The following is a 27,409-nucleotide window of genomic DNA, read 5'->3' as shown; positions in this document are numbered from 1 at the left end:
CAGACCTGGTTCTGAGTGACCCAAGCACAAGTGGGCAGCTTTAAGTTCAGCGTGTGTGAGCGCGTCCAACACACATTGATGGAGACCTTTTTGGTGTGAGAGCACATGTTCACCCTGTATTGATGAATCGGTGTCTATTTGTGATTGGATCATTAATAACAGGTCTTAACTGGGCCAAACACCTAGAAAAAGAGACTAAACTATCTCAGGTAATCCCTATTGGAGATGGATTGAATGGTCATGTTAAAACCCGTCACTAATTGAGGTCAGTAAATAACTTTAGAGTTATCACCTGTACTTCTGAGGTTAGTTTTAAGCAACTACCTCATTCCCTTGTTGTTATTTTATTACATTAGACAATATAATCTACTAATCTAGATTGACCTCGGTCCCCTTTCATGCTAATTTGATTCCATTTTCAAACACACTGTTATCCATCTCATGGACAAAACTTTGGTTGTGATTGAAGTCGAGTTAAAAAAACAGTGTGGAGGATAAACGATGATGTTACATCATGGTGACAGGGTGATTTATGAGGATGAACGGAGAGGATGACACAGAAAGCAGAAAACGAGGGGGGGGGGTTTGAACTCAGACGTTTTCCACTGTGTCCTCTTTGATTTTGACTAACTGCAGTGCAGCTGATGAGTTTACTGGTTGTTTTTAATGCTTCAGTTCACCTCAACCACGGCCATGAACATCGACCGCAAACAAACAAATCAACAATCTTTCTACTGGCTCCATTTTGTTGTGTTTTCCCAAAATCTATTTATTGGATTTTAACCATAGTCTGTTCTCCAGAAATGCTCAATACAATGCAGAGCAGAAGGATGGAAGGAAAGGTTCCAAAGGACTTTTGTGATTCAACAAGAACGAGGCTTCCAGTTTCATATAAATGAGTTCACTTGTTTTGACGTATCCAAAACAGACAGGATGCATCAATATAATGCAGCTAGTGAACACCAGCTTAAAAACAATTCCTATTAACATTTCCATTTGTGCTGCAATGGAGTATCTGCTCAGTGAGTTTCCCGGTGCATCTGAACCTGCCTCGTCTCAGCAGATAACAAGCAACTCTGACAGTAACAATCCATATTTAAACCTGGATACTGTGCGTTTCATCACGAAAGAAGAAGCTGATCGATCGCGTGTGATACTCCTCCTTACTGACTACACACTTCACTACCGAGATGTGGCTCGGAATAAAAAGGACCATCAGCGAAATCGGAGAAACATGACAGTTTAATTAAACTGAGACCGCTTGTGGCGGCGCGGGCATCATTTTGGTTCCTCTATGACACGTTTCACAAGCGGCGGATAATAAACGTCCGTGAGATAAGGTGAAGATGTATGGAAGTGAACGAAAGAGTTCCATTCTCCTGGGTGGTGTCACCTCTGAGCGAGTGTAGCACGAGTCTGCACAACACAAAAGGCCTCGCAGACGTGTGAACAGTGACGACACTGAACAAAGGAAAAGGAAGAACAGGAGAAATCCTTGTTAACAGCGAGGCTGTCCAAAGAGAAAAGAACGGAGCGGACAAACTGACGAGATGCAAAGAGAACAAGTGAGAGGCTGCCTCCAATTCATTCTCATCATTCTGTCCAGTCGCCTTAACGTCTCACTGAGAACTCACACTGATAGACTTTTCACACTGCACTCCTCTTTCAGAAAGGCTTTGCCCACGCAGCACCATTCCACTGCAGTCACACTTCAGAGGCATTTATAATTTGGTCACAAAGATTAAGAAACCACATTTGGTTCCTATTCTAATTTCCTAATGAATAATCAACTTAAACTTAAGAATCAGGCCTGTTTTGGTAGCCGGTCTGCATTCGGTTACCTATGAAACCACTACACCCCTATACATAATAGGTTTGTTTACCATGTTAATCAGACATCATGTGAACTAAGGACGTCCTGTACATGACTTCTTGTGCCAAAAATCACCAGTTCACAAGTTCCACTTGACCACAGCAATACACACAGAGAGCAACGAATGAATAAATACATAAACAAATAAATAAATAAATGGATGAATGAATGAATAAATAAATAAATGGATAAATGAATAAATAAATAAATAAATAAATAAATAAGTTAAATAAATAAATAAATAAATAAATAAATGGATGAATGAATGAATAAATAAATAAATAAGTAAGTTAAATAAATAAATAAGTTAAATAAATAAATGGATGAATGAATGGATAAATAAATAAATAAATAAGTTAAATAAATAAATAAATAAGTTAAATACATAAATAAATAAATAAGTTAAATAAATAAATAAGTTAAATAAATAAATAAGTTAAATACATCAATAAATAAATAAATAAATACATAAATAAGTTAAATACATAAATAGATAAATAAGTTAAATAAATAAATAAATAAATACATAAATAAGTTAAATAAATAAATAGATAAATAAGTTAAATTAATAAATAAATAAATAAATAAATAAATGAATAGAATAAGAAACTTGTCTGCTTTCAAGGTCTGTTTTCATGTTGGCATGGCCATCATGCGTGCGAGCATACGATTACTAACATGCTTGTGTTGACGTGACATTCTGGTGGTTTCTCAGTTTCTCGCATTGTTGTGCCTTTAAAAACAGTCTCGTCTGTTCTGAATAATCAGTGACACTGTTGTTTGGAGCAGAGCTGATAAACATCCGACAGAGTTAAGCTTCGACGGCCGGCCTCACAGTAACAGATACAGACAAATCACGTGGCAGCTGGAACCGAAGAGAGGTCAGATTGGTGCCGACACCAGACTCGGCTGGAGCTGGCAGCAGTGTCTCGGATTCAGTCTGCACCACGGAAGTCACACTGACTCTGTAATCTCTACACAGATCCCTGCGTGATGACAGAAAATGACATAATCTAAAGTATTTTATTGATGACGACTCTATAAATCAACTTACACAAACAATCATTCACAATTACATTCAATTTAAAGTCTCCAATAAGATGGTATATAGTAAACAGTGCCCCGCCTAATTGAAATTTGAAAGAAAAACCTTCCTCCTGTGAGGATTGACTGAACAAACAAGCCTATAATAACACAAAATGTCATTGACAAATTGAAAACAATTCAGTGTTTCCTCCGTCACAAAATTCCAATGGACTCCTCGACAGGGAACGACTCCCGGGACATTTTCACGCAGCGATTTATGACACGTGAAGACAAGCGTCTCAGCAGCCAGACGTCCAGTATTGTCCTCCATCACCGACATATGGCAACGGCCTGTGTCAATAAATCTATCGACCAATCACAGATCAGTAGGCGAGGGTTCCTGCTCGCCACATCGCTAAAAGCTGCCTCAGTCTTCAGTTTCAGCAGGATGATTGTGTTTTGGCTTTGGTAAATGGACCATGGATTATTTACACTCTTTTTTTAACGTTAAAGTTAGTAACGTGACACCAGGGGCCCACATAGTGAAAATAAAGCCCAGACAAAAATCTATTAGCCAGAAACATGAGGGAAATATCAAGAGTATTAAATGACAACTGTTAGAAACATCTTCTTTTCTCATGAACCTCAAACTAAATATCCACCTAATACACTTTGAATCACTGGAGGAAAGTGAAACGGTAGTGAGAATTTCAATGAAGAGGCAAATCACTCCAATTCAGACAAGACAATGGGGCCTAATTAAACATTCTTTGATTTGCAGCGAAGGCAGCGCTATTACCACCAGAAACAAGTGCTCTCATATCACGACCACGTTTTTATGCTACTTAATGAGGCCATTGAATGCTTTTAATGACTTTAATTGGGGATCCGTGTGAATTATGTACAAACATTCGTTTCTCTTAAGATAAATGTTCCATGAAATGGAGGCTTTGTGAAGCAGGTACAGCCAGCACAACTGTCAGGTTACAGAGAGCCATCGAAAGCCACGTGTTACGACCGCGACTCAATGTTATGTCATTTAGAAGACAGAAATGTATGATCGTCTCCACGGGGGGGAAGTTTGTGTCAAGCTGTGCAACTGTTGTGTACACCTTGTGTGATTGGATTCTATTCATGAAATACTGTATGGCACCAGTAAGATAGTCATAATACTGCTATGAGCGGATATTAGACAAAGGAAAGATAAGTGACCTGTGAAGCAAATATAAGACGTAAATAAAACGTAAAATGTGAAGGACACGTGAACATAACTGCCGCACAGTTAGAATATCAAATCTCTAAAACATGTCGCCATTTAAGGTAACATGTTCAAAAGAGGGAAAAGGCTGAGAGTGGTAAAAATCTAAGCTTGTGATATCGGTAATTAACACACACACACAAAAAAAGGTAGTATTAAACCATCTTTACTTCATGTGCAGTCTGTTCTCTGAGCTGTATTAATATGGAGTGGAACAATAATATCTATCCATCCATTGTGGAAAGTTGGATTCACTGCTCACAGGTCAGTCACATCTGATAATACCCACTCAGAACTGTCACTGTTTCAAAAATCCATTTCCACCAGTTATCCCTAAAGGACTGCTTTGCATGCTAAGTCTAAAAGTCACAAAAGTAAAGTGGAACAGTGCCACTGAACCTCTCACGTCTCCCCTCTTTCTACTTCACCATGTTTTCCTTCAGTGAGATTTGTCCTTTTGTCCAAGTGGCTGATTTCAGAGGCAGGCCTTCCATTCAGTCAAGGCCGACAGTGAAAATACACCAGAGTTGACAGTGATGGATGACACGCTGTCAGCTCGCTGCCTTAACCAAGGACAGAGTGCTTTGTCTACTCTCTCGCTCTCTTCACACACACACACACACAAAACAATTAGTGCTACAGCTACATCTGAGGCAAAACGGGTGAAAATCAAATCTGCAGTGACCCGACTGCTTTCACCACCGTGTTCCACAGCGACCTCAGACTGTGGTGAGAACTGCAAGTCGTCACTTCACACGCAGAGCCCGTCGGAAACTATGCAAATGCGGGAGAAAAGGGTGAGGAGCGGGCGGATAAACGCTCCGATACACACTCGGCGAGATCACAGAGCTCAATTTGCATTTTTTAGATCAATACGTGCAATTTAAAGGCCGTCACTGTTGTTCCAGCACACCTGCGTCACGTCCTGCACCAATTATCAATCGATCCCTTACACAAAGCCACAGACGCGGCCTGAGCTTCATTTAGAGTTTTTAGCACAAACATCTGCTTCACCTCTGCAGTTAAAGGGATAGTTTGAAACTTTTCAAGTAGAGCTTTTACACATATACATATATATATATATATATATATATATATCGTGTGTATATATATACATATGTATATATATACACATACATATACATATATATATATCGTATATATATATATATATATATACATACATATACATATATATATACATATACATATATACATACATATATATACATACATATATATACATATACATATATACATACATATATATACAAATATATATATATACATATACATATATACATACATATATATATATATATACATACATATATATATATACATACATATGTATATATATATACATATATATACATATATATATATATATATATGTATATATATATATATATATATATATATATATATATATATAAACCCTAACCCTCATGTCATTAAAGTAAATCTGAATGAAATGTTTCAAACTCTAAACCCTATCAAACGAGGTGATGGAGGCTGCAGTGGATCAACAGCTCCTGTGTGCTGTGAAGTAAAATCACTACTTCAGTCAATGGACTCTGGTGTGGGAGTGAGTCGTTTACAAAGGATCACAAATTGCTGGTACCAACAGCGTCCTGTGTGAAATATAATGGGGATGTGTAAGTACCTCATACAACCCCAACCCAAACCATCCCGTTTAAAAAATGCTTTCACGCCAAAATGATTCGTCATGTCAAAGTGAAAACAATGATGACAAATAAATGCAACACAGTCCCTCTTATGTCGTATTAACCGAAGCGAACACGGAGAGCAAAGGTGGAGCAGAGATGATGCAAAAGGACTTTGGCCAGAGGGGAATAAGTCGGCTTTGACAAAGAAAAGAACACTTACACTTAAAGATATGTTCAGACATTAGTGGTCAAATGCTCTAGATGGTTAAAATGTTACGTAAAATGCACATTTCCACAGCAATGAAGCAACAAAACACAAACAAAGTCACGTCACTGCTGCTTTTCGTTTCCATTCATTCCAGCTGGTGCCATTTCCTATTCTCTTAATTCTCCCTAAAATTGAAATAAAGCTGATGCCCTAATGGACTTTTCGTGTGACGTACGTCAACCGCCACTTATACCCCTCTGAGCAAGGCAGTGGAAATGCACTATGAGTATAAAAAGTGATGATGGAGGTGATGGCGAGGTTGAGTTTTCCTTTCTACAGTGCACCGGTCCTTACCTGTGTTGATCTCAGCACGAGGGGTGAGGTTAATCTCGTCGGCTACTGTTAAAGGAAGTGGGGAGGAAGAAAGGGGGGAGGGATACAAATATTTGGGGTTCAGTTAGTGCTCACGACATTCCGCATGCGCTGCAAACATCACAAACGGACTTCATCTCAATTAGGATTGGACACCATGCGAGGCAAGGAGGTGGAGGTGGAAAAAATAGGATAGCAATCAGACTTGTTGTGATATCAACACGGCACAGAGCAGCAATCTGGTCAGGAAGATTAGATATGATTATAGAGCGAGTGCAGGCAGAGACAGCGCTGCAGCCAAAGCAATCAGCGAGTGTTCAGAGCCATTTCAAGGTGAATCATCAAACTCAAAGTTTGGCAAGAGACGGAGAGACTCTGTTTGCATACACGGGGAAAATGATGCTGGGATACACCTGGATGTAAGAGGGAGGGACAGACATGCAGGCATACGAGGAAACATTGAAATGAGCTCAGGTGCACACTGACTGGGAAAAAGCCGAGAAAGTTTGTTTACTTTCAAAGACTAAAACGATGAACACTCATCATGGTGAGTGTGTTCTGTTTAAAAACTTTTTAGCCCCCATATAAAAACGAACCAGACACTCAGGAAACTACAATATTTAAAAGGCCATTAAGCACATAATAGTGTTTTTGTTTGTTTGTTTTCCCCAGAGGTCATGTACTTATAAAATAACCATATGTTATTTATAATTTTGACAGTTTTCCTTGAATTATATCATGCTGCGTATAAAATAAAAGCCCTAGAAAATACTGTCACAGTCTAGTTTAATGAACCCTACAAATTACAAATGAAACTGCTTTATTCCACTATAAATGTGATGGAGCGAGATTGCTCCTCTGCTACTTGACTGGAGGTCATCAAACTCTTTAAAACTCTTTATAAAAACTTATTTAACTTGGTCTGAGTGGAAACTACTTCTTAGGGGAAAGCTGTACCTAGATCCATGCTCTTGGACTTGCGTGTTTTGATGATCTCGAGCTGCCCGGCGTCTCCAAACTGCTTGGTGCGTTTCTCCGACATGCTCTGACGTCCGAACCCTTCCCTCTGGAAATTGGGATGACTTTCATCTGGAGGGAGGGCGCTGAATGCAGCGTGGTGAAGACAGGAATATTAGAAGTGTCTCAAAGGACAGATGGATTATAAATTATCACCATTAAAACTGCATCGTCTATATACATGAAATATTCAAATCAATATACGACAGGAAGAAGAAAAAAATAATCCAAAGAAGAGAAGAGAAAAACAAATGATAAGGGGAGAGAGTTAAAGAAAAGGAGAATTCTGATGAATCCAGATTACATAAAAAAGATCAATGTGGGGAAGGAACGATAAAAAGTAAACAGAGAAGATAAAAGAGAATGACAATCAGGTACAAACATAGACAGAAGGACACAAAGTCGCTCTGTAGAGACACACACACACACACACACACACACACACACATCCTCACACAACTGTGGCACAAAATAAACGTCATTTCTGTTAAAACCAGGATCAACCAACAAAAACAAATATTCATATTCTTCTCATTTCTCGTCTTGTATCCTTAAAATGACTTTTTAGGACAAAAAGCACCTGGTGGAGACAAACTTTGGTGAACTTTGGACTGACGATAATCAGGATCAGACAGATCTTCTGCTCTGCTGGTTAGTACAAGTTGGAGTTTTTCTTTGCACACGCACACACAGGTTTGTGCAGCTAGTAAAACTAAAGCCTTTTCTCTTAACTTTAACTATAACTGCCTTAAGCAGTCAGTTAGAAATGAGGTTTTGCCTCATTAGGTCCAGGCTCTGGTCCCCATGTGGACCACTGCTCCTGACAAGTAACAGAAATACACAAAAACATCCAATTGTAACAAAGTACAAATACTTTGTTACTGCATTTAAGTACAAAATTCACATATCTGTCTTGGTTATTTATATTTTTAGCCACTTGTATTTTTCCTCTAACTCTCTTTGTTATTACCAAATAAAATGAGAAGAAGAGTTGGTATTATGGTCTGTATTTATATAGCTTTTCTAGTCCTGATGAACTGCTTCACACTTCAGTTTTCACCCATTCAAACACTTCAACATGGAGTTAAGTTAAGTCTATATGTGTCAAGGACACATGAACACATAGCAGCAGAGCCAGAAATTGAACCCACAACCTTCCAGTTGAAAGACAACTCGTCCTACCACTGAGCCACCATGACTCAATCCCAACTCTTAATGTACTTTTACGTCTAAAACTTATTTCATATCAGAAAATGACTTCTGATACTTAAGTACAGTAAATGTCATAAACTTTAAGACTTCTACCAAAGTCATTTTCTGGTAACATACTTGTACTTTTACTCAAGTATCCCTTTAAGGTACTTTATAGACGACTGCTGTAGTGATGTGTCATAAACAAAGGTGAGAATAGAGTTTGTTTCTCTCAGAGTGTAATTGTTGTGAGACAGTGATTTGATGGATTTGACAAACAAACAAGGACTAAATACAGAGACGGTTCCTCATCAGTGCTGTGTCAGAACAGAGGGTCTTCACATCAGGCTGAGAGGCAGCGCGACTCTCTGAGTGCTGTTCACAATCAGAAGCCAATCAGAGCAACACACACACACACACACACGCACACACGCTCACACGCTCACAGACGCTGTGTTGTGTTGAAGGAACAAGTCAGATGTTGACAAACGAGGAACAGAAAGTGTTTACATGTCACGTGACTGACTCAAGGTGAAGGGAATCGTGGGAGAAGAGTCGAAGCGACAGATGAGCCCTACCTGTCAGTGGGAGTGGGCAGCTCTTGGGCCCACAGCGGCGTCACGTCAGCCGCGAAGCCCACGTCGTCATGGGAACTGGACGAGGACTGGTCAGAGAGGTGAGACGGGAGGAGCGGCGGCCGGTCGTCCTCGATGATCACAGTGTCGTTCTGTGGCATGTTGACGGTCGGCGAGAGCTGATAATTACCTGAAGGGGGTGAAAATAAGAAATCTCATAAAGAAATAAAAATAAAGCTTATAATAGGCTGACTGGTCACAAGAATGATTATATCTGACAGCGGGAAAACTGCCGATTCCAGGGTGAGACTGCAGCAGTCGTTCAATGCAATTTTTCTTTTTCTTTTTATTTAAAAATAAATAAAGCTTTTCAAAACATATTTTCAAGTTGAATAAAAGTTCTCCGGGGCTAATCAAGCTTAGACTGAGTGGAGTTTGGCAGAAGACACAATGCTAGTCCTGTGTCAAAACACTATGATTAATACAAGCTGTGATCCCACAAATAAAGATAAAAAACTACTCTACACAGCAACCCCCCCGCTCCTGAAAAGCAAGGCTTAAAAAACACCCATTGATATGCAGTACATGACTCTGACTTTAATCTGTATTTTGAAAATTGGGAGCAGGGAGAATAGGGTGGGGGTGGGTCTCCTCGGCATCAAAAGAAGGGCAGCTTCAATGCTTCATAAAAGCCATGTGTACAGAACTCATGGAGAAGGCTGTTTGTCTTGAGAAAGTGTTTGAAACCTGGAGATCTGTGTCAGACCTGCTGTTTGTTTCTCATGACTGAGAACAGAGGGAATCGATGTGCTACTGCTTAGTGTTCTGCTGCTGCTGCTGCTGCTGCTGCTGCTAAATGGAGAGGAATAAAGCGTGTGTGTGTGTGTGTGTGTAAATGCAGCTTAAAAGGTCAGTGTTTGGTGTTTGGTTAAATCTGGGGTAAGCTATAATAGTAGTCTTAGTAAGTTTGAATAGTACAAACTTTCAGCATAATGTTAATTAACATGGAAGACAACCAGAGTTCTGAGCACTATACAATATCTATTATCTATATAGTGCCAAATCATAACATACATTACTTCAAGGTACTAGGCATCAGTGGAGAGAAAAAACTCATCTCTCACAGAACCAGACTCAGAGACGTGCAGCCATCTGCCTCGACCGGTTGGGGTGAAAGAAGAAGAAGAAATGGGGCACAGAGGAGAGGTGGGGGACAGAAAGAGACATGAGAGTCCTGCTATTGGCTGTTCTACTCATGTCGCTGCAGTGTGGATATTGATATTCCATCATTGAGAATAACATGGGTCAAAATACTGATTCTGTGATAAATCGTCGTCCTTCCCTTGTGCAATATGATATTCGATACGCCAGGTTTATGCTCTTTGTTCTCCTGCACTGTAACACATCACGAGGTACCCTGTGATGCCAGTGTGAACTGGAATAACGATGAAAGACCTGATATCATGTGGACACCAGAGAGATACTCAGGACACATTTGAATGCCAGGTGTGAACGACCGTACTCGGCATTATCCACATGCCACTGGAGTTCTTAGAACAGCTGTGAATACAAGGTCTAAACAGGGGCCGAAAGTGGGTTGGACAGCATTGACAAACGTGTGTGAGTGCTTGCCCTTAACACTGGGAGACTTTCACTACATTAATTACAGTGGTTTCTCTGTGTGTGTGTGTGTGTGTGTGTGTTATTCACTGTGATTTTGGCGGCGCACAGAATGGTCACTTCTCACTCACTCCCTCCCTCTCTCTCTGTGTGTGTGTGTCAGACCACACACACACACACACACACACACACATTATATACACACAAACATGACCACACGCGCGTGCGCTCACGGCAACCACTTAATCCCATTTCCCTAAGCAGTCCAATGCGCGACACTGAGAATCCCATCAATGTCACAGTTTGAATCACTGCAGTACAATCAACTGGCAGCAACTGAGTAGAAAACCAATGAATCTGTCAAGTCACTGGCCTGGTGAAAGAGGGAAAGAAAGAAAGAAAGAAAGAAAGGAAAGGAAAGGAAAGAAAAAAGGCTCTTTGTCTTAGTGCCAGCACCCGAGGGCAGCGATCCTGCCTGCAACAACAGCACTGCCATGTGGACGGAGCTCACAGCCAAAGAATCAACCTGAAAATCAAACCATCATCTTTCCCAGTGGCTGTAATCATTTCTGAGCGAGCTACGCCGAAACAATAGGTGGCATTTCATTTGAGGTTCTACGGCAGAGACTGTTATTAGATGCTTTTTGTGCAAGAGTGCTGAATACTTGAGGGCACATATGGGGGGGCGTGAGGAGGTTTTTCGAGATGAAAATGAGGATAGCAGGAGGTGAGAAGAACATTGGCCCACAGGCAGAAAGAGCTTTTTTTTCAGTTTCTTTTCCTCTTTTCATTTTGTCTTGTCTCACTCTATTTGCATAATTAGTGAGGAGGTTATTGCCAGGGGTGCCGGGCCTTGAAAGTGATTGGCCTGAAGGAATAATTAAGTCGCTCTCTTATCCAAGGCATCTTCACAGTGTGGAAATCCATAGTGATCTGAGCTTGAGTGCAGCGCTGATATGTTCTGAATGGGAATGATGATGATGATGATGATGACGTTTTCTTAGGAATAATGCTCAATTTATATTTTGGGGCACGCTCCCGACGTCCCAGCATGCACGCCGTTTCATCCATTCAAGCAAAGTTTGTGGAGCGAGCTAATCTCTGCGACACATTACCCTGTGGAAAGTGCTGCAACAGTCTTCTCGGACATTGGCATCCGAGTAGCAAGAGAATGAGGAAGAAAGGTGACATGAGGGACTTTAAACGTGGCGTAATAATAATAATAAGCATCTCGGACACGGATCTACGGGCATTTTCACATACAGACTGATTAAAGATGACAGAGGGGTAACTACTATCAACCAACTATCCATCATGACAACCAGGGAATGCAAATCATCTGTGAACACAACACATCCCTGAAGCTACAGCAGCAGAACAACACTCCACTCACACTTTATTAGGGGTCCTCTGTACCTAATAAAGTGGCCGCTAATTGGCCACATAAACACAATGAATTAGCTCGTGCATTAATATTCAGTTACATAACATCCAGATGTGCCATTATCATAAACACTGCAAACACAGAAGAAGAAGTTGTTTCTTGCTACAGATTTGAATTTAAATAACTTAACGCCTTTGTCCTTTTCATCAAATCCACACGTTTCCACCAGTTTTCTAGCGTTCAACAGAACTTGGTGAACCTGGAGATGCAATGATCCTCTTTGTCACTGTTAAGCAAACAAATACTGTGTCTCTCATGCATTCACACCTGAGCCTGTCCTCTCATTATGAGACCCAGCCTGAACGCAGCCTCAGTGTCGGTGCGCTGGAACTCCAGACGATTAGCACTTCCTCTGTCACTCATAACTCTTACTTTCTTTTGTTTACACTCACAACCGTGTCAATGTCAACCAATTTGCGTGGCAGGAAAACAGAGTTCACACTCGCATGTTCAGTGCATTGATTAATGAGGTGGACTTTGCAGCGACTAATTAAAAAAAAGAAAGAAAACAGATTAAAAGTTGCTGTAGTAAACTCGTCCAAGTCTCCCTCCGCTTAATTAATTTACATTAGGATATTTTATGGAGCTCCTTTGCTTGACTAACTCGCAGCAGCAGATGAGGTCAAAATATTTATGGGCCTCTTAAATGAATTAATCATTTTGGTTTTTCTGAGAAAATGTCAAGAAAATAAATGACCAAAGAGGAAGAAATGTACAAATATGTTTAAGTTATACATCTGTCTCTGGTTGACATTGATCAATTTTAATATATGTCCATCAGTCAAGTGCCACTCTGTCTGTCTGTCTGTCTGTCTGTCTCTCTCTCACACACACACACAGAGGTTTGCTGCACAGCTGTCACACTCAGACTTAAATATGATTTAACCCCAGAAAATAAGAATATCATTATGGTTAGAGGCTTTTCATCAGAAATATAAAAAGGTGAAAATGAAATTTTCCTTCACATCACATGCTTACAAAGCTTACACAATATTTTTTATTTATAAGATGAATTATCACCGCTAAGAGCTCAAATTTGAATATTTAGCTTCATTTTTGAGTTACATTTCCGCTCATAAATCTTAGACGAGCATCCTCTGCACAAGTGTCGAGTCAGCAGTCTTGTAATTGTGTGAACTGAACTAGAGAAGGTTTTTAAACTGTATGATTAATGTTAATTAAATGAAAGTTGTAATGTAATGTTCTAACATTTTGAGAGTGAAGGTTGCACTGAACTGGAAATTGAAAAGAACCCTGAAATAACATTTTAGTTTACATGTAATAAGCCTTGGAAAAACATTCACATGTTTAAATATTTTTGCAGATCATCACGGCAGCGTTACCTATTGTGCGCGGCATCATGCCTTGTCGTGGCATCAGGTTGTCGTCGAGACCCTCCAGGCCACCGTACAAGGAGTGCGAGATGCGGCGCTCGTGGTCGTCGAGAGAAGTGTTCATCGCGTGCTGGTTCCCCACTGGGCTCCCTGGTGTCTCCTGATGGAAAAAACAAATGTATTTTATTATTACCATATTGATTCAATCTTTGTTCTTCTAACGTCATGTAAATAAAAACGTTCCTCATCTGTCTGTGCTCAGTGTGGTTTATTTTAATCTGATTAATCTTCGTGCACAGCAGCAACAATTAACCAAATAATGCTTTGACACATTTCAGGAGTAAACTGAATTCAGGAACAACAATTAATTCCTTTCTTTGACATTTTTAGGAGAGTTAAACACCATTTAGTCTGGATTATTTTATAATTAATACATTGTTTATTCTAAAACACGAGAGGAAATTTTGTTGTGCGGCGAATATTGTTTGCATTCAGACCTTCTTTAAACTAAGAGAAGGAAATTATAATGTACGAGGATTATTCATGTTTGAAACTATCAAACAAGAACAAATATTAAATACAGATGTGTGTCTGTTATATTATGGAATTATTTGGTATTAAAAAAAGTTTGAACTGTAAAATGATTACATCTTACAATGAGAATTAAAGTCTAGTATTATAATTTTAAGTGCAATGTGGTTTGTATTTTCTTTCTTTTTCTTGTATTGTGCAGGATAGGCAAACATTAGCCACATGCTTCAGCCTATTCCTTTTTTAGTTGTTGGAATTACATTTTTGTTTTATTGACATTTAAAATCTTACCTTAACTTACTTCCATTGCTGCATTTTCTTTATTATTCATTGCTTTCCTATGCAGTATTCTTAAAACCTGAATGTCACTCATTTTAACTGACTCTTTGATGGTGACATATTTTATTTGACTGGTTTGGAAATGAATAAAGTTAGCTAAGTTAGCTTCATTAGCATCAAGCGTTTCAGCTCTCACAGTTAACAGCCCAGTCCTAAAGAGTGAAAAAATAGTCCAACAAACTCAAATCACATCTTTAAAAACAACAAAGGTTGACGAAAAGTGACTGCAATAAAAATCAGTAAAACAGAAACACGGGAGTCTAACTACAAATTAAATGCCAAGGATAAAAGTTGTTTTTTTTAGTGAAGATTTAAACACAAACATGACACTACAAACAAACATTAATAGAAGTCAGAAAACAAGGCAGAGGTTGAGCTAACATTTGCTAACATTTGCTAATCAGTAACTGACGGACAGAGAGGAGCTAGTGTGCATGCTAATAGTAGCAGTGGGATAAATTGATGGATTTCCAATAGGCTGTTAAGCCACGGGCCGTTAGTGGGCTAGCGTTCAACTGCTAGCGTCTCGACATTTCCCAGAGGACCTGTGATGACACACTCTTGTTTGCTGGACAAATAGACCATTTACTGGCTCTGTCAGGTGTGTGTGTGTTGTATTGAACTGCTTCGGTTTCTGCATTTATTACCGAAGACGATGACAGCCGCTGCCATAAACACAGCCATCATCGCCTGCGTCACGTAACGCGGCGCTAACGCCGTCACACTGTGGGTCAATACCGGATCCAAATGACTCCAATCAATGACCGTAACTAGCGAGGCCCGGCGTTTCGATTTTGGCAGAAGGTCTTTGCCCAACGATCCTTTCAGCTCACTAAAGGCTCGAGGCGCAGTCATAACCACTGGATCATGATGTAAACAAACACAGAATACGATAACACGGGAACAGAAGTGTGAAGTGTAATCAAGTGCACTTCGGATTAGACGCTGTTCAAATTTCAGGAGCAAAAACAAAAACATTCTTAGGTAAAATTAAAAGTACTGCTTAATAACACATCAGTAAAAGTATAAGTAAGAGTAATTTAGCATAATTTACCAATATATCGACAGTGTTAGAAACACAAGGTTCTAGTACTGTTTTAAGAAATCATATGATAATCATTTACGTCTTCTTTTTCATTTATAACCTGCATTTAGAATTAAAACTATGTCTAATTTTCCACAAGGATTATAAGCTTTAAAGTGTGTGGACAGTGCACAAACAGTATCATGGATAATTCAGATTTTCTTTTCAAGTCAAAGGAGTTGGGATGCACTCGAGGGTTAAGACTAATGAACTGGAATGTTACCGAGCTTTGGCATTGGCCCCGAGGACTTAAGACTTTAAAATAGTACTCCTTTGAAATGTAAATGCTTGACGTTGTAAAAAGTGGCAAAGAAATACCTGCAAACTGAGTGATATATATATATATATATATATATATATATATATATATATATATATATATATATATATATATATATATATATATATATATATATATATACATATACATATATATATACATATACATATATATATATATACACACACATACAATTTACCTGTTTTACAAAAAAACTGGAAAAAAATTGCACATAATTATTTCTTGAATAAGATCAAACTTAAGTTATTTACTTGCATTGCTGAACAGAAAAAAATGTTTTAGTGGTTGAATGTTTTGCTTGATTAATTTCTGACTCAAATTTGGGTATAAAAAAGTGAATTCAATTTGTTATTTGCCAAAAAATTAAAAATAACATTTTAAATTTTTAGTTTCAAAATCTTCTTTCTCTCGTTTTTTTATGTCAGGTGGTCTAATAAATTTGCTAAGCACTGCAAACAGTATGCATATATGCTATATAATTATGATTATGATATGTCATATATGTATATAAATAATTATGCTTTTCTAGAAAGAGAAAAAGCCATGAGACCTCTGATTCTTAGCAAACAAAACAAACAACAAATCTACTGATTTTCAGACAAACTCGTTCCCAGAGTCGCCATACGGAGCGGAAACTGTTGGCACGAGGCGTCTCGACTTTAAATGAGATAGAGCAGTAAATAAATTGGCGAGCAGAGGGGTCGAGGTGAAACACCTCGCTAACAGTCGAGGGAATTCACCACCAAAACGCCGGCGCATCGACAAAACCGTGCGGCAGCTTGTTGCATATTCAGGGCGATAATTGAGCGGAGGGAAGGTCTCGATCCCATCAGGCGCCAACGGTGATGAGGAAGTCAGCTGCTCCGCGTTACTCTGGGGTTTCCATGGGGATGTGAGTTGGAGCGTCTGGGTTTGTGATTTATGCAAAGGCAAACATTTGACATTAATGCGAGATTGGTCGTCCAGGGACGGAGACACGTGGAAGAAAGTAAATTCGGCGGTGATCCCATCCCATATGTTACGAAAGGTCATCGCGACTCAGCGCTTTCAACCGAAAATAATCAGGTGTTATTTGATTTTATTTGATGTCTGATGGACAGCTAGATATGAGCTCTATAGGGACTTTCTAAAACCAGCTCTGAGTCACATCTTTGAGTGCATTAAATTGTTGTTTTCCTGCTCTCTGAGTGTCTTGGACACCTTTTCTTATAAATAGCCAGACACTTTGACAGCCTCAGGCCTTGCCTGCAGCTCTGCATGTGAAGCAGATATTGACGAGACTCGCGGCGGTGGAATTTTATTCATCCACCGCGCTCCACTGTGAAGTCTCACTGCCGTGACATGTCCACAGTGCACACACATCCACAAGAGGTGCCTGTTTAAAAACCAACAGCCAGCAAGATCCTTGAATATAACTGCATACATGCATAAGCCGGATGTACAAAAACACAAGATACATGCTTATACACACTGGAGCAGACACACACACACACACACACACACACAAACTCACAGACTCACAAACTCAAAACACAGCTCCAGGCTTAGCCTCTGCTTTCAATTACCAGACGGACCAAGGGGAAATCAAAACTTTGACACACCAGGTTGGAAAAGGAGAGCGAGGGAGCCGGGCGATGCCTGAGGCATTACACGAGCACGCCGACGTGCACGCTGCACACACACACACACACACACACACACACACACACTGCCACAGTGGTGCACACAAGCCTCGGCTTTCAAACAGGCGACAAACCAAGGTGTACCGAGAATGTAAAAACATGACATTGAGGGGAGGAGAAAAGTTGTGCAGCTCAGTTCACAGCCATGTTTTTGTTGTTATTATTATTTTCATCTCAGGGGAGAAGAGTGTATGTTGGAGGGGTTGGTGAAAAACTATGACCTGACGGCTTATTTCTATGTCAAAAAGCGATTCATCACGACTCATGAGGGTATTTCCCAGTGGGATGCTTTGGATTATGCTTTGTATTTTTCACAGACGGGGTCTTACAGATGTGGTTCCTCACAGAAGTAGTGTCACATGAGTTTAGTTTATTCACAGGGAGGAAAAAAAGGAAAATTTGATTACAGCCACTTTGATCTTAACAGGATCAGAAAACGATCCAAATCCTGAATGGTTTGATCCTGCTTGTTAAAATCAAACATTTTGCATCTGTAATAGAGAAACCAAAATAGACTGCAATATCCTCTGTGTTTAGTTCTTTGGATTTCATGCTGTATGTTTAAAAATGATACCAAATCATGTCTTTTAGTCATGTAGAGCAGTGCTGGGGCCACATGCAGTGTGTCATGGGACTGGACAATATCATTTATACCAGTTAATATAGCATTAAACAGCCGCATGACAGCGTGGTGCTGCCTCAGACAAAATAAAAATATAACTCATATCTGTATGAAACCAGGCTGGGCGATAACTCCATAAAAAAATATATATCTATATATATATATCTATATATATCTATATATATATATATATATATATATCTATATATATATATATATATATATATATATATATATATATATATATATATATATATATAGATATAAATGTATTATCAACTGAAGTTTAAAAATGAACTGCATTGTTTGACTTTCCAAAACTTTCAAATCTTGCTCTTTAATTATCTGACGTTTTATTGTAATAATGATCGATACCTGACGATTTTAACCTTTCATGTAATAATGAATGTGGCACATTTATGCTGGTGGAGACGAGCGAGAGCATCAATCATGAACGTGCCGCAGCTCTGTGACGCACCGTGATTAAAATGCTCGGTAAATGATAAGATTTGTTTTAAATACACGCACAGCATAATGAAACTGGACATGGAAGTGTCGTCAGTTGCATATATGCAGATTCATGTGTAAAAAAAAGAACACTCAGGAATGAAAAGCTTCTTGTTATTATTTTTCTTATTTTTGCACAGCTGTGCTTTTGGGTAAAAAAAAAAAAAAAGTCTTTTCTTCCCCCCCACACATTTTTAAGTGCTTTTGACATCACACATATGGCTCATTCTGTATAAAATACCAATACATACTGTATATTCATTAAATAAGCAGCAGTTAAGTCTCAGACGAGGCAATAATCATAATAAAACTCCCAACATTAAGTAAGAATGAAAGTCTCAATAAGTAACGCTGACACGTCGTTGGTGTTGACATGTTCGCCCTGCAGTTTTTCCACTAGAACTGCTGTGGGGTCAACAGTTAACTGCACAGAACAGCAGCCGTAATGTGCAGCTCTGAGGCGTGAATGTGTGAAACCTGTGTGAAGCTGCCGCCGCTGCTGCTGCTGCTGCTGCTGCTGCTGCAGAAAGTCATAGAGTATGTGCCAAGTCAGGGTAAACAAAAGACTGTGAATTAAGTGGTTTACACTGCCGCTATTTATTTAAATTCTGAAGTTATTTCCATTACAGTGTTTGAACAAATACTGTGGGTTTGTTTTAGAACGTTTTAACTTTTTAAACCTTTGCACAAATTCCTGGAATGTTGCTCATTTCTTCTTTCAAATCAAATTTCAGGATATTGTCCGACACAAGAAAGTCTTCAAAATAATCCACAGCGAACAAAGCTAATGCTCTCCCTCCAACACGCTAAGCATCCTTTGCCTGAATGTTCTGGAGATATTTTCAGCTCTTCTGGACACACAAAGTTTCCTGCTGCGTAAAACCTTGGTTGACATCGAAAATCGAGGACTTCTCAAGGACTTTCAAGGACCAATTCCCTTAAAGTCAAGGACTAAATGTGCTGACACAGCTTAAGATGGGAGGGCAACTCGTAAGAGCCTCTTTGAGTCCACTTTTATTGATTTGCAGCACGCTCTGCATCTGGACAAGTGATTGTCCTTGGGATCTTGGGGAATCCAATCTTTGTCATTTTCTTTGATGAGACAGGGATGTTAACTTTGAGTAAAAGACAATTCTCGCAGCCTGCAGTCAAGCCCATCGTTCACCTACCTCGTTTCTTTTGGACACTCGTCTGGCCACGATGAGCTGGATCATCCCACGCTTGTTGCCTTCTGTTGACATGGACTTACGGAGCGTTTCCATGGCGTCTTGGTTGGTTTTGCCTAACAGCGACTCCCCGTTGACGGCAATCAACTGGTCGTTCACTCGTAGCCGTCCATCCTGTTGACGGATGAGAAAAAATATATAATTTTTTAGAGAAAAGAGAAAAAGGTGGGACTTTATATACAATGAAAAGCAACCAGCAATACATAAAGCTCAATAAATAAAGCGTCAACGGTGCCTCTGTCTGAGATAAATCATTTCAAATCTCATTATAACACAAACAGGAAGTCAAAGCAGATATTTTAAATGTGGCATAATGTGTAGCAGCCAGCTTTATCTAATCTAACAGCCTATAATAGTCTCACTCTCAGTGTATCCTGTTTCTAGCCATGACTTAATGTGTGCTTTTATGTCCATTATCACGAGCTGTCAACACAAGCTTGTTTGGATGACAAACAATCACGTTGACAGACAACTGAAAGTGACTGCAGTGCCTCACGCAGCGACACAAAACCGTGCACTCGGTGCTCAAAGACGTGATCGCACACAAAGCCTTTGTCGGTGGATGCCGACAAACACAAACGTCGCTTCACTCCTCTCTCCTTATTGGGAGTTACGAGTCGTTGCGTCACCCCGAGAACACGGATCTATTCTTAAGAATAGATCCTTGAACTCCTGGTACGTCTTATATCCCCGTGAACAACAAACTGACAGCAACAGCGGAGCGCGTCGCACCTTGCAGGCTGCTCCTCCGTTGATGATGGATTTGACAAAGATTCCCAGGTCCGCGTGGTTCTCCTTGGAGCGGTTTCCTTTGACGCTGACCCCCAAACCGGCCGAGCCCGAGTCGCTGAGGGGAATCTCAAAGGTCAGAAACTCCCTGGTCCCGTCTGGAGTCAGCACCAGATCATCCTCCTCCGTCTTCTTTAAGAGACACATCAAAGAGAAACACGTTTAAAACTTACATTCCACAACATAAAACGGGATTCACTGAAATCTTGGTGGTGAATATTTAAACACAGTCTTAGTTACACAAAGCAAAAACATGAACGCATTTATTTCAGCCTACAGCAGTAACACAAACCCTCGTTGGGCCTCGCGGTGCTTCTACTACGTGGGTTAGCCGAAGGGCCAAAGTTAAAAGGACTTTCATTTGGCCACTTGAGGTTAATGAAAAGTGCTTGTGCATAAATTGCAGCGGGGTAGAGAGCAGGCAGTAAATCAGAGCACAAGCTCGTTAGTTACATCAGATAAATTAGTGTTAAACACACCAGCACATCCAGGTGTTCAATCAGGGAGTTTGAATGAGCAGGAAAAGGCTTCGGGTTCATCAGTGCTAAATATATACGGCATGTACATGTATGATCAAGTATAGAGATTGTAGGGAAACTCACATAATTATCATTTTTAATGCCAACTGTATTATATTGGATATGATTAGTATTAGAATATTTCTATAAAATAAAGTTGGATGACGTCTCGTGGTGAGGAAACCATAAACTGTCACTCGATAAAATGTCATGAAAATAAGTATTATTCCGTTTCTTTTCATTATTTACCAGAAAAAATACAACATTTCTCTACTTAAGGTAAATATAAGTAAAACAAACAGGTGCCAACCACTGCATTCCACCGGAGGAACAAGGCGAGGTGCAGTGTGGAGAAATTCAGAGTCAGACCTGATTTAAATGTGGAGCTCAGAGTTTTACATTACACCTTTGTCTTTATCTTTATCTTTAAGAAGGGTATATAGAGCTTCTCTCCCCTATATTTAGAGCATATATAAGCGACCTCTTGACCTCTGGCCTCATTATATACCAAGAGAATAAAACTAATTCAGACAGAGGCATGTCATTTACCTGCATGACAAATCCCCCACACGATGCACCTGGATTGTGATTCCAAGTGCGTCAAACAGGCAGTAAACTTCTCCCTAACCCTGAATGAACACAGCAGTCTAATTGACACGTCGAGTAGTCTCTCTTTCTCTTCTCCCCTCCACAACAGGTGCCCCTCTCTCCCTCTCTACACTCACCCCCACTCTCCCAGCTCAACAATAAAAAGCTGTTCTCTCGTGCTTATTATTTGACAGCTGTCCTCTGAATAGATGGCAGCGTGCACGCTCGCGCCTGTGCAATTACTGTGCACGCCTAATGAATTCAATCATCGGGCTCGGTGTCAGCATGTCATTAGCTGCCTTTGTTTGCTGGGAGAGAGATGGAATTGCTCTGGGTGGAACAGAGAGAGAGAGAGAAAGAAAGAGAGAGAAGAAAGACGGATGGAGGGAGAGGGAAAATGGAGGATGAGGAGGAGGAGGAGGAGGAGGAGGAGGGCAAAGCCAGGATATGCAGAGAGAAAAGGAGAAAGAAAAATAAAGGACAAACAAGAATGAGAAGCACTTCGCGGATGCCTGAGTGTTACCTGAAATAAATCTACAGAAGTGAACGTGAGGCAGAGCTGTGTGTGTGTGTGTGTGTGTGTGTGTGTGTGTGTGTGTGTGTGTGTGTGTGTGTGTGTGTGTCTAAAACCATTTGAAGACAGACAAGTTTGTCTCTTTTACATTGAACCAAGGTTTTCAATGGAGTTTCATGTAGATTCTCATTCAGTCAAGATTCACTGAATCTGTTTTGATTTCAAGAATGTATTGTTGGTAAAGGAAGTGTAATTCACACGTAACCCTCAAAATGGACTTATTACAAACATAAAAGGAGTTCCAGCACAACTTCAAGTACCCAGTGGTTAAAATACTGCTTTAACAATTTACATGTGAAATTTGAATAGTATAAAAAATATTTCATGTGCAGAAACAGGCCAAAAAGTGTACAGGTGTACAGGTGTTGTTCCCACTCTCTCCTCTCTGGCGACAAAGACGCTGATTCTCAGGAAAATTCCCGTAATAATCACTTGGTGCAAAGTGTGCAAACGCGAGGTAACACTTAAGGTTAAGGTTAAGGTTAAGGCACTAACCCTTTTCTTCCCTCATACAGACCAAAAGGACAAAGGTCTGATAGGTTGTTAAATATCCTATTGGAGCAAATTAATTAGCTTTAAATTATGCATGAGATCAACCTCTGCTGTGAAGTTAGCCCAGGCCCATATTAGCAGTCATTGATTGACTTTAACTAGTAACTAAAAATGATTAAAGGTGATCAGAAAACACAGATCGTTAGAGAACAACACGATGAACGCAATAACGAACGTTTCACGGGGGAGAAAAACTGCTCGTTTTCTCTCCTGTGCCTTTAAATGTCTCGTATTCCGAGAGATTTTGAGTGATGAGACAGAAAAGCGAGAGTTTAAATCCAGGCAGAAAAGGCAGAAAGGAAAACAAAGTTGAGGAGCGGAGGTGAAGGAAGGCAGGAAGGAAGGAAGGAAGAAGAGTAATGGGCTCGAGTGGAGGGACAGAGACAAATAGAGCGAGGGTGAAAAGGCGAGGAGCCGGAGAGAAGAGGGTGAAAAGAATGAGAGAGTGCGGGCGTGACAAAGACGGAGTGAGCGAGTGAGGGAGTGTGAGTGAAAGGCCGCCAGAAAGAGATGAATCCATGTGGAACACAAAAGGAGACAGACATCGCCACCTCTCTTACTGCACGTCTGTATCTCTCTCTCTCTCTCTCTTTCTCGACCTATTCTTCTTTCTCTACCTCTCACCTCTTTTCCACACCTGTCTTTTTATACCACTTCCGACTTTAATAACCATCTCCATCTGCTCATATTCTTTTTTTTTTTCTACCTCACCTCACTAACCCTCATTTCTTCTCTCTCCCAGGCTTCCACCATTCCTCTGTCACCTCCCTTCTTTTCCTATTTCTTATTCTCCCCATTTATCTGCTAAACCAGCTTTGCAGAAACGACGGAGTGGATTAAACTAAAAAAAAAACCTGGCCTTGTATTTTAGTGTGGATATGGTAAACGCTGCTTTTAGAAAACTAGTGTGAAAATCATAATGGACATTTTTACTTTTATGCCAACTGAAAGAGAGAGAGAGAGAGAGAGAAAGAGAGAGAAAAATGGAGATGGCACTACTTTGATGTTGTTGTTATTGTTATTGTTCAGGTGTGGATGGACATATTTCAATTATTCACCCTCACGATATCTCCGCCTCTTTTTTGCCTCGCCCACTTCGTCTCTCTTGCCTTCTATCACTGAATCCTCACATCTTCAGTTTGTCCAGAGCTGAGGGGCAGCCAGCCCATGGCCAAGTGGAAAGGGAACTTGGCTTGTAACTGGAGGGTTGCAGGTGTGAGTCCTCAACAATTATATCTGACTCCAGATGTGAATTGTTTCATATTTTCACTCCTGTGTGGCTTAGAATTGGTTACAATGCCAATTACAAATGATGATTGTGACAATAATATAATTTATTTTATAAAACTACATTTGAATGTAACTTTTAGTGTTAAAAATAAAGGATAAATCTTCACATTATCAAAGGTCTTGTGGTGTCGAGGACACATTTAGTGGTCATGGCATCATTAACACACAGCTATATAGTTTGTATTGTGATAGAGGAATAGTGATAAATAATATGCTTTGCTATGAAGTCCTACAACTTTTTCCATAGACTTGCTTACAAATCAGTGGAATGCTTCAGTTTCTGGACATGGACATGAAATCCAAGTATCTTTCATACACTGTGAGTCAACTTCCTTTCTTCCTCTCGACTCTCAGACACTCAGACCTCCACTGCAGAACCTGAACCTGGAGGATCAACTGTGATCTGAACTACGGACAAACAGACCTGTTGAGTTGATGACATCGGGGAAAGTTGCTTGAGGGGAGGCAGAGAGAGAGAGGGAGGGAGGTGAGAATGGCAAAGGAAAGAGATGGAGAGGGGGAGGGAGGGAGGAAGGTGTGAAGGAGGCAGTGAAGGGTGTAATTGGTCGAGGGAAGTCAGGCATGGAGAGCATTGTTGGCTGCCTACTGTCGCACAATCCATCTCTTCTTATTCACCGTCTGCCTCTCTCTACCACTCCATTCCTCACTTTCCTCTCCTCTATTCCAGTAAGAGACCAAACGTTTGTGGACAAAAACACACCCAGAAAATACCAGCGCTCTCTCCCCCGCCGATCTTTATTCATGTCTCCGCCGCGCTTTACCTCCCCGTCCTGCAGTCCTCCCTTCTTCTGCTCACTACTTAACCGTCTCCATGTCTCTCTCATCTTACCCTCACCTGTCCTCCCCTCCTTTTCTCTCTCGCTCTTCCCGACACGTCTCGCTGTCGCTTCATGCTGCTAGACCATGAATATCAAACACCAGTGTGAGCGACAGAACACAGACTGGCACAGCATGCAGGAGGAGAGGAAGGCAGGTAGGTGTGTGTGTGTGTGTGTGTGTGTATACAGGGTGAATGAGTGATAAAGAGAACAATGAAGAACGAGAAAAGTGGTGGATGAATCTGAGATTTGTGAAAGTTGGATGAACCCGCCATGAAATTTCCATTTGTTTGTGCCATGTGATTTTGTATCCCACCTTGCCACTCGTGAGTTGTGATGTCATACGTGATAAACGAAATAGTCAGAAGAAACAACAACAACAACATTGTGACAATGTTGCTGTGGTTACTATTTTGTTTCCTTTTATTTGCAAATGCTACATCTTGATCCAAATTATGAAATTAAAAATAATGAGCTTTGTCCCAAGACGGCACAGTTATTTTGCTTTGCCATTAGCAATAGTACCCGGTACTTTTTTTGGACCTGCTGAGGCAGAAGAAGAGGCAGAAGAATCAAAGCCGAACTGTAGATCAGTTAAAAAGACCGAACAATCCTGAAAACGGGGGTTCATGTCCAACATTTAACAAGAAAATGTCTTAAAATTTCACAGCGGCGTCTGTATTTAACGACAGCGACGAGCTGCATCACAACCCCTGTCGCTGTATTTCAGTCCAGAGACTGTGTCAAACAGAGTCTGTGCTCCGGTCATGGAGGAAGTACTGAACAAATCTTTTTAATGAACGAATGAACTGATTCTAATGATTCAGTTACACATCAAAACAACTGCTTTACAAGTCACTAGTCGCTCGTTTGTGTTTGTCACGGCGGTTTCATGCAGCCGTGCAGTGCTGACCCCGCCCACATTGAGCAGGTACTATATGGTAATGAAAAAACTAACCAAAGCTAAGAAATTGCATGCATTTGACGCAGGAGTGAATGCAGTTTAAACACGTTCACACCACTGAAAGCCAGGTTTAAACCGGTTTTGACCATTTGAAACCGGGGAATATGGTTCATTACAAACAGACAAAGCAGCATGTGCACTCACTGCAAACGTCATTCTTGTACTGTGCCCTCGTCTCCCTCCCTCTCTCTCTCTCTCTCCCTCTCTCTCGGACAGACAAACACAATGTGGCTCGCTCGTTCCAGCTCCCCAACCCCATTACAAACCATTCATAACCTCATCCAACCTGCAGCAATTACATCAGCAGCTGCTCCCAGTCACTCCGCGTACGTGTGCGCGCTACTTTGTGAGTCTACTTATGTGAGAATGCGTGTTAGTGGTGAATTTGAAAGGTTGTGCGTTTTGTGTGACGTTGGCCATATGGCGACTCTGTGTTTGTAATGTGTGAAAGTCTCAGTATAGTTTGTGTAACTGTATACTCTGAGCATGTGTGTGGACTAGCTATATGGGTGGCTGTAACGTGTGTGTGTGTGTGTGTGTGTGAGAATGGGCCAGGTGGCAGCTTGAAACATCACTTTAATTAAGCCGGAGAGCCTGTTCTGTGGTAGAACGGCCCTCACTGATTGACTCGTATGTGTCACCAAGAGGACGCTGCACAACACGGGAACAGCAGCGAGTCTGCTGCTGCTGCTGCAGAGCTGCAACTATTAATCACTGCAGCGCGAGTCATAAAACAAAAGTTATGTAACTTCAGAAACGGCTCCCTCTACACTCTTGATATTATTAAAATCCTGTTGTATTTAACAAGCTTTCTATTGACGTCGCTGCTCAAGGTGACGCAAACCACGGGGACAACAGCAACTTTTGTGCCCCTCGTGGTCACAGTTTAGTGACGGTCACAACAAAGGACAAACATCATTTTCTTTAACCCTTTAACACCTCAGCCTCAAAATGCCCCTTATTTTAACCATAACAGGACCAGAGAATGTCCTGTGAGTAAGTGCCTTTGCCCGTTTTTCCATTTTTTCCACAATAACTTTCAATATCTGGCAGTTATTTACAATTTACTGCACGTTAAAATAGAATATGAAACATATTTAAAATAACATTTGTTTGAGTTTTTGTCTAAATGAGCAAAAACAGGCCAAAAAATGGAAACGATGTACAAAGACGCTGATTCGCCACATGTTGGCTTTTGTCGTGCAACTTCTCAGCTGTCAGAAACCAGGCGAATGTTTCCCGTAGCACAAACCGCTGTGTAACTACGCGTCATCTGCGATACGCTCGGTGTTCAAGGGTTAAAAAGAGCAAATTATCTTACTGGAAATAAATCTGCCTCTGGTGAAAAGCCTGTAGCTGACTTTGCTCGACCTATTTACACCACTGTATTCTTCTGATAATGGAGTTACTTCAAG

At 40.4% G+C, this 27,409-nt stretch overlaps 1 protein-coding gene across 1 annotated transcript in view; it reads right to left on the bottom strand.

Moving 5' to 3' along the window:
- The window catches only part of LOC122781630 (partitioning defective 3 homolog), a 175,649-nt gene that overhangs the window by 65,657 nt on the left and 82,583 nt on the right, over window positions 1–27,409 (bottom strand). Inside the window, exons 10-14 of the mRNA XM_044045450.1 lie at window positions 20,613–20,801; window positions 19,824–19,994; window positions 13,598–13,748; window positions 9,194–9,380; window positions 7,365–7,510 (exon numbers count right to left, since the gene is read on the bottom strand). Coding sequence (XP_043901385.1) covers window positions 7,365–7,510; window positions 9,194–9,380; window positions 13,598–13,748; window positions 19,824–19,994; window positions 20,613–20,801 — 844 coding nt within the window. The remainder of the gene's footprint in view (window positions 1–7,364; window positions 7,511–9,193; window positions 9,381–13,597; window positions 13,749–19,823; window positions 19,995–20,612; window positions 20,802–27,409) is intronic.

This window comes from Solea senegalensis, linkage group LG1 (genome assembly GCF_019176455.1).
Source record: "Solea senegalensis isolate Sse05_10M linkage group LG1, IFAPA_SoseM_1, whole genome shotgun sequence".
In the NCBI taxonomy this organism is placed as follows: Eukaryota; Metazoa; Chordata; class Actinopteri; order Pleuronectiformes; family Soleidae; genus Solea; species Solea senegalensis.
This window is presented reverse-complemented; position numbering and strand designations above follow the sequence as displayed.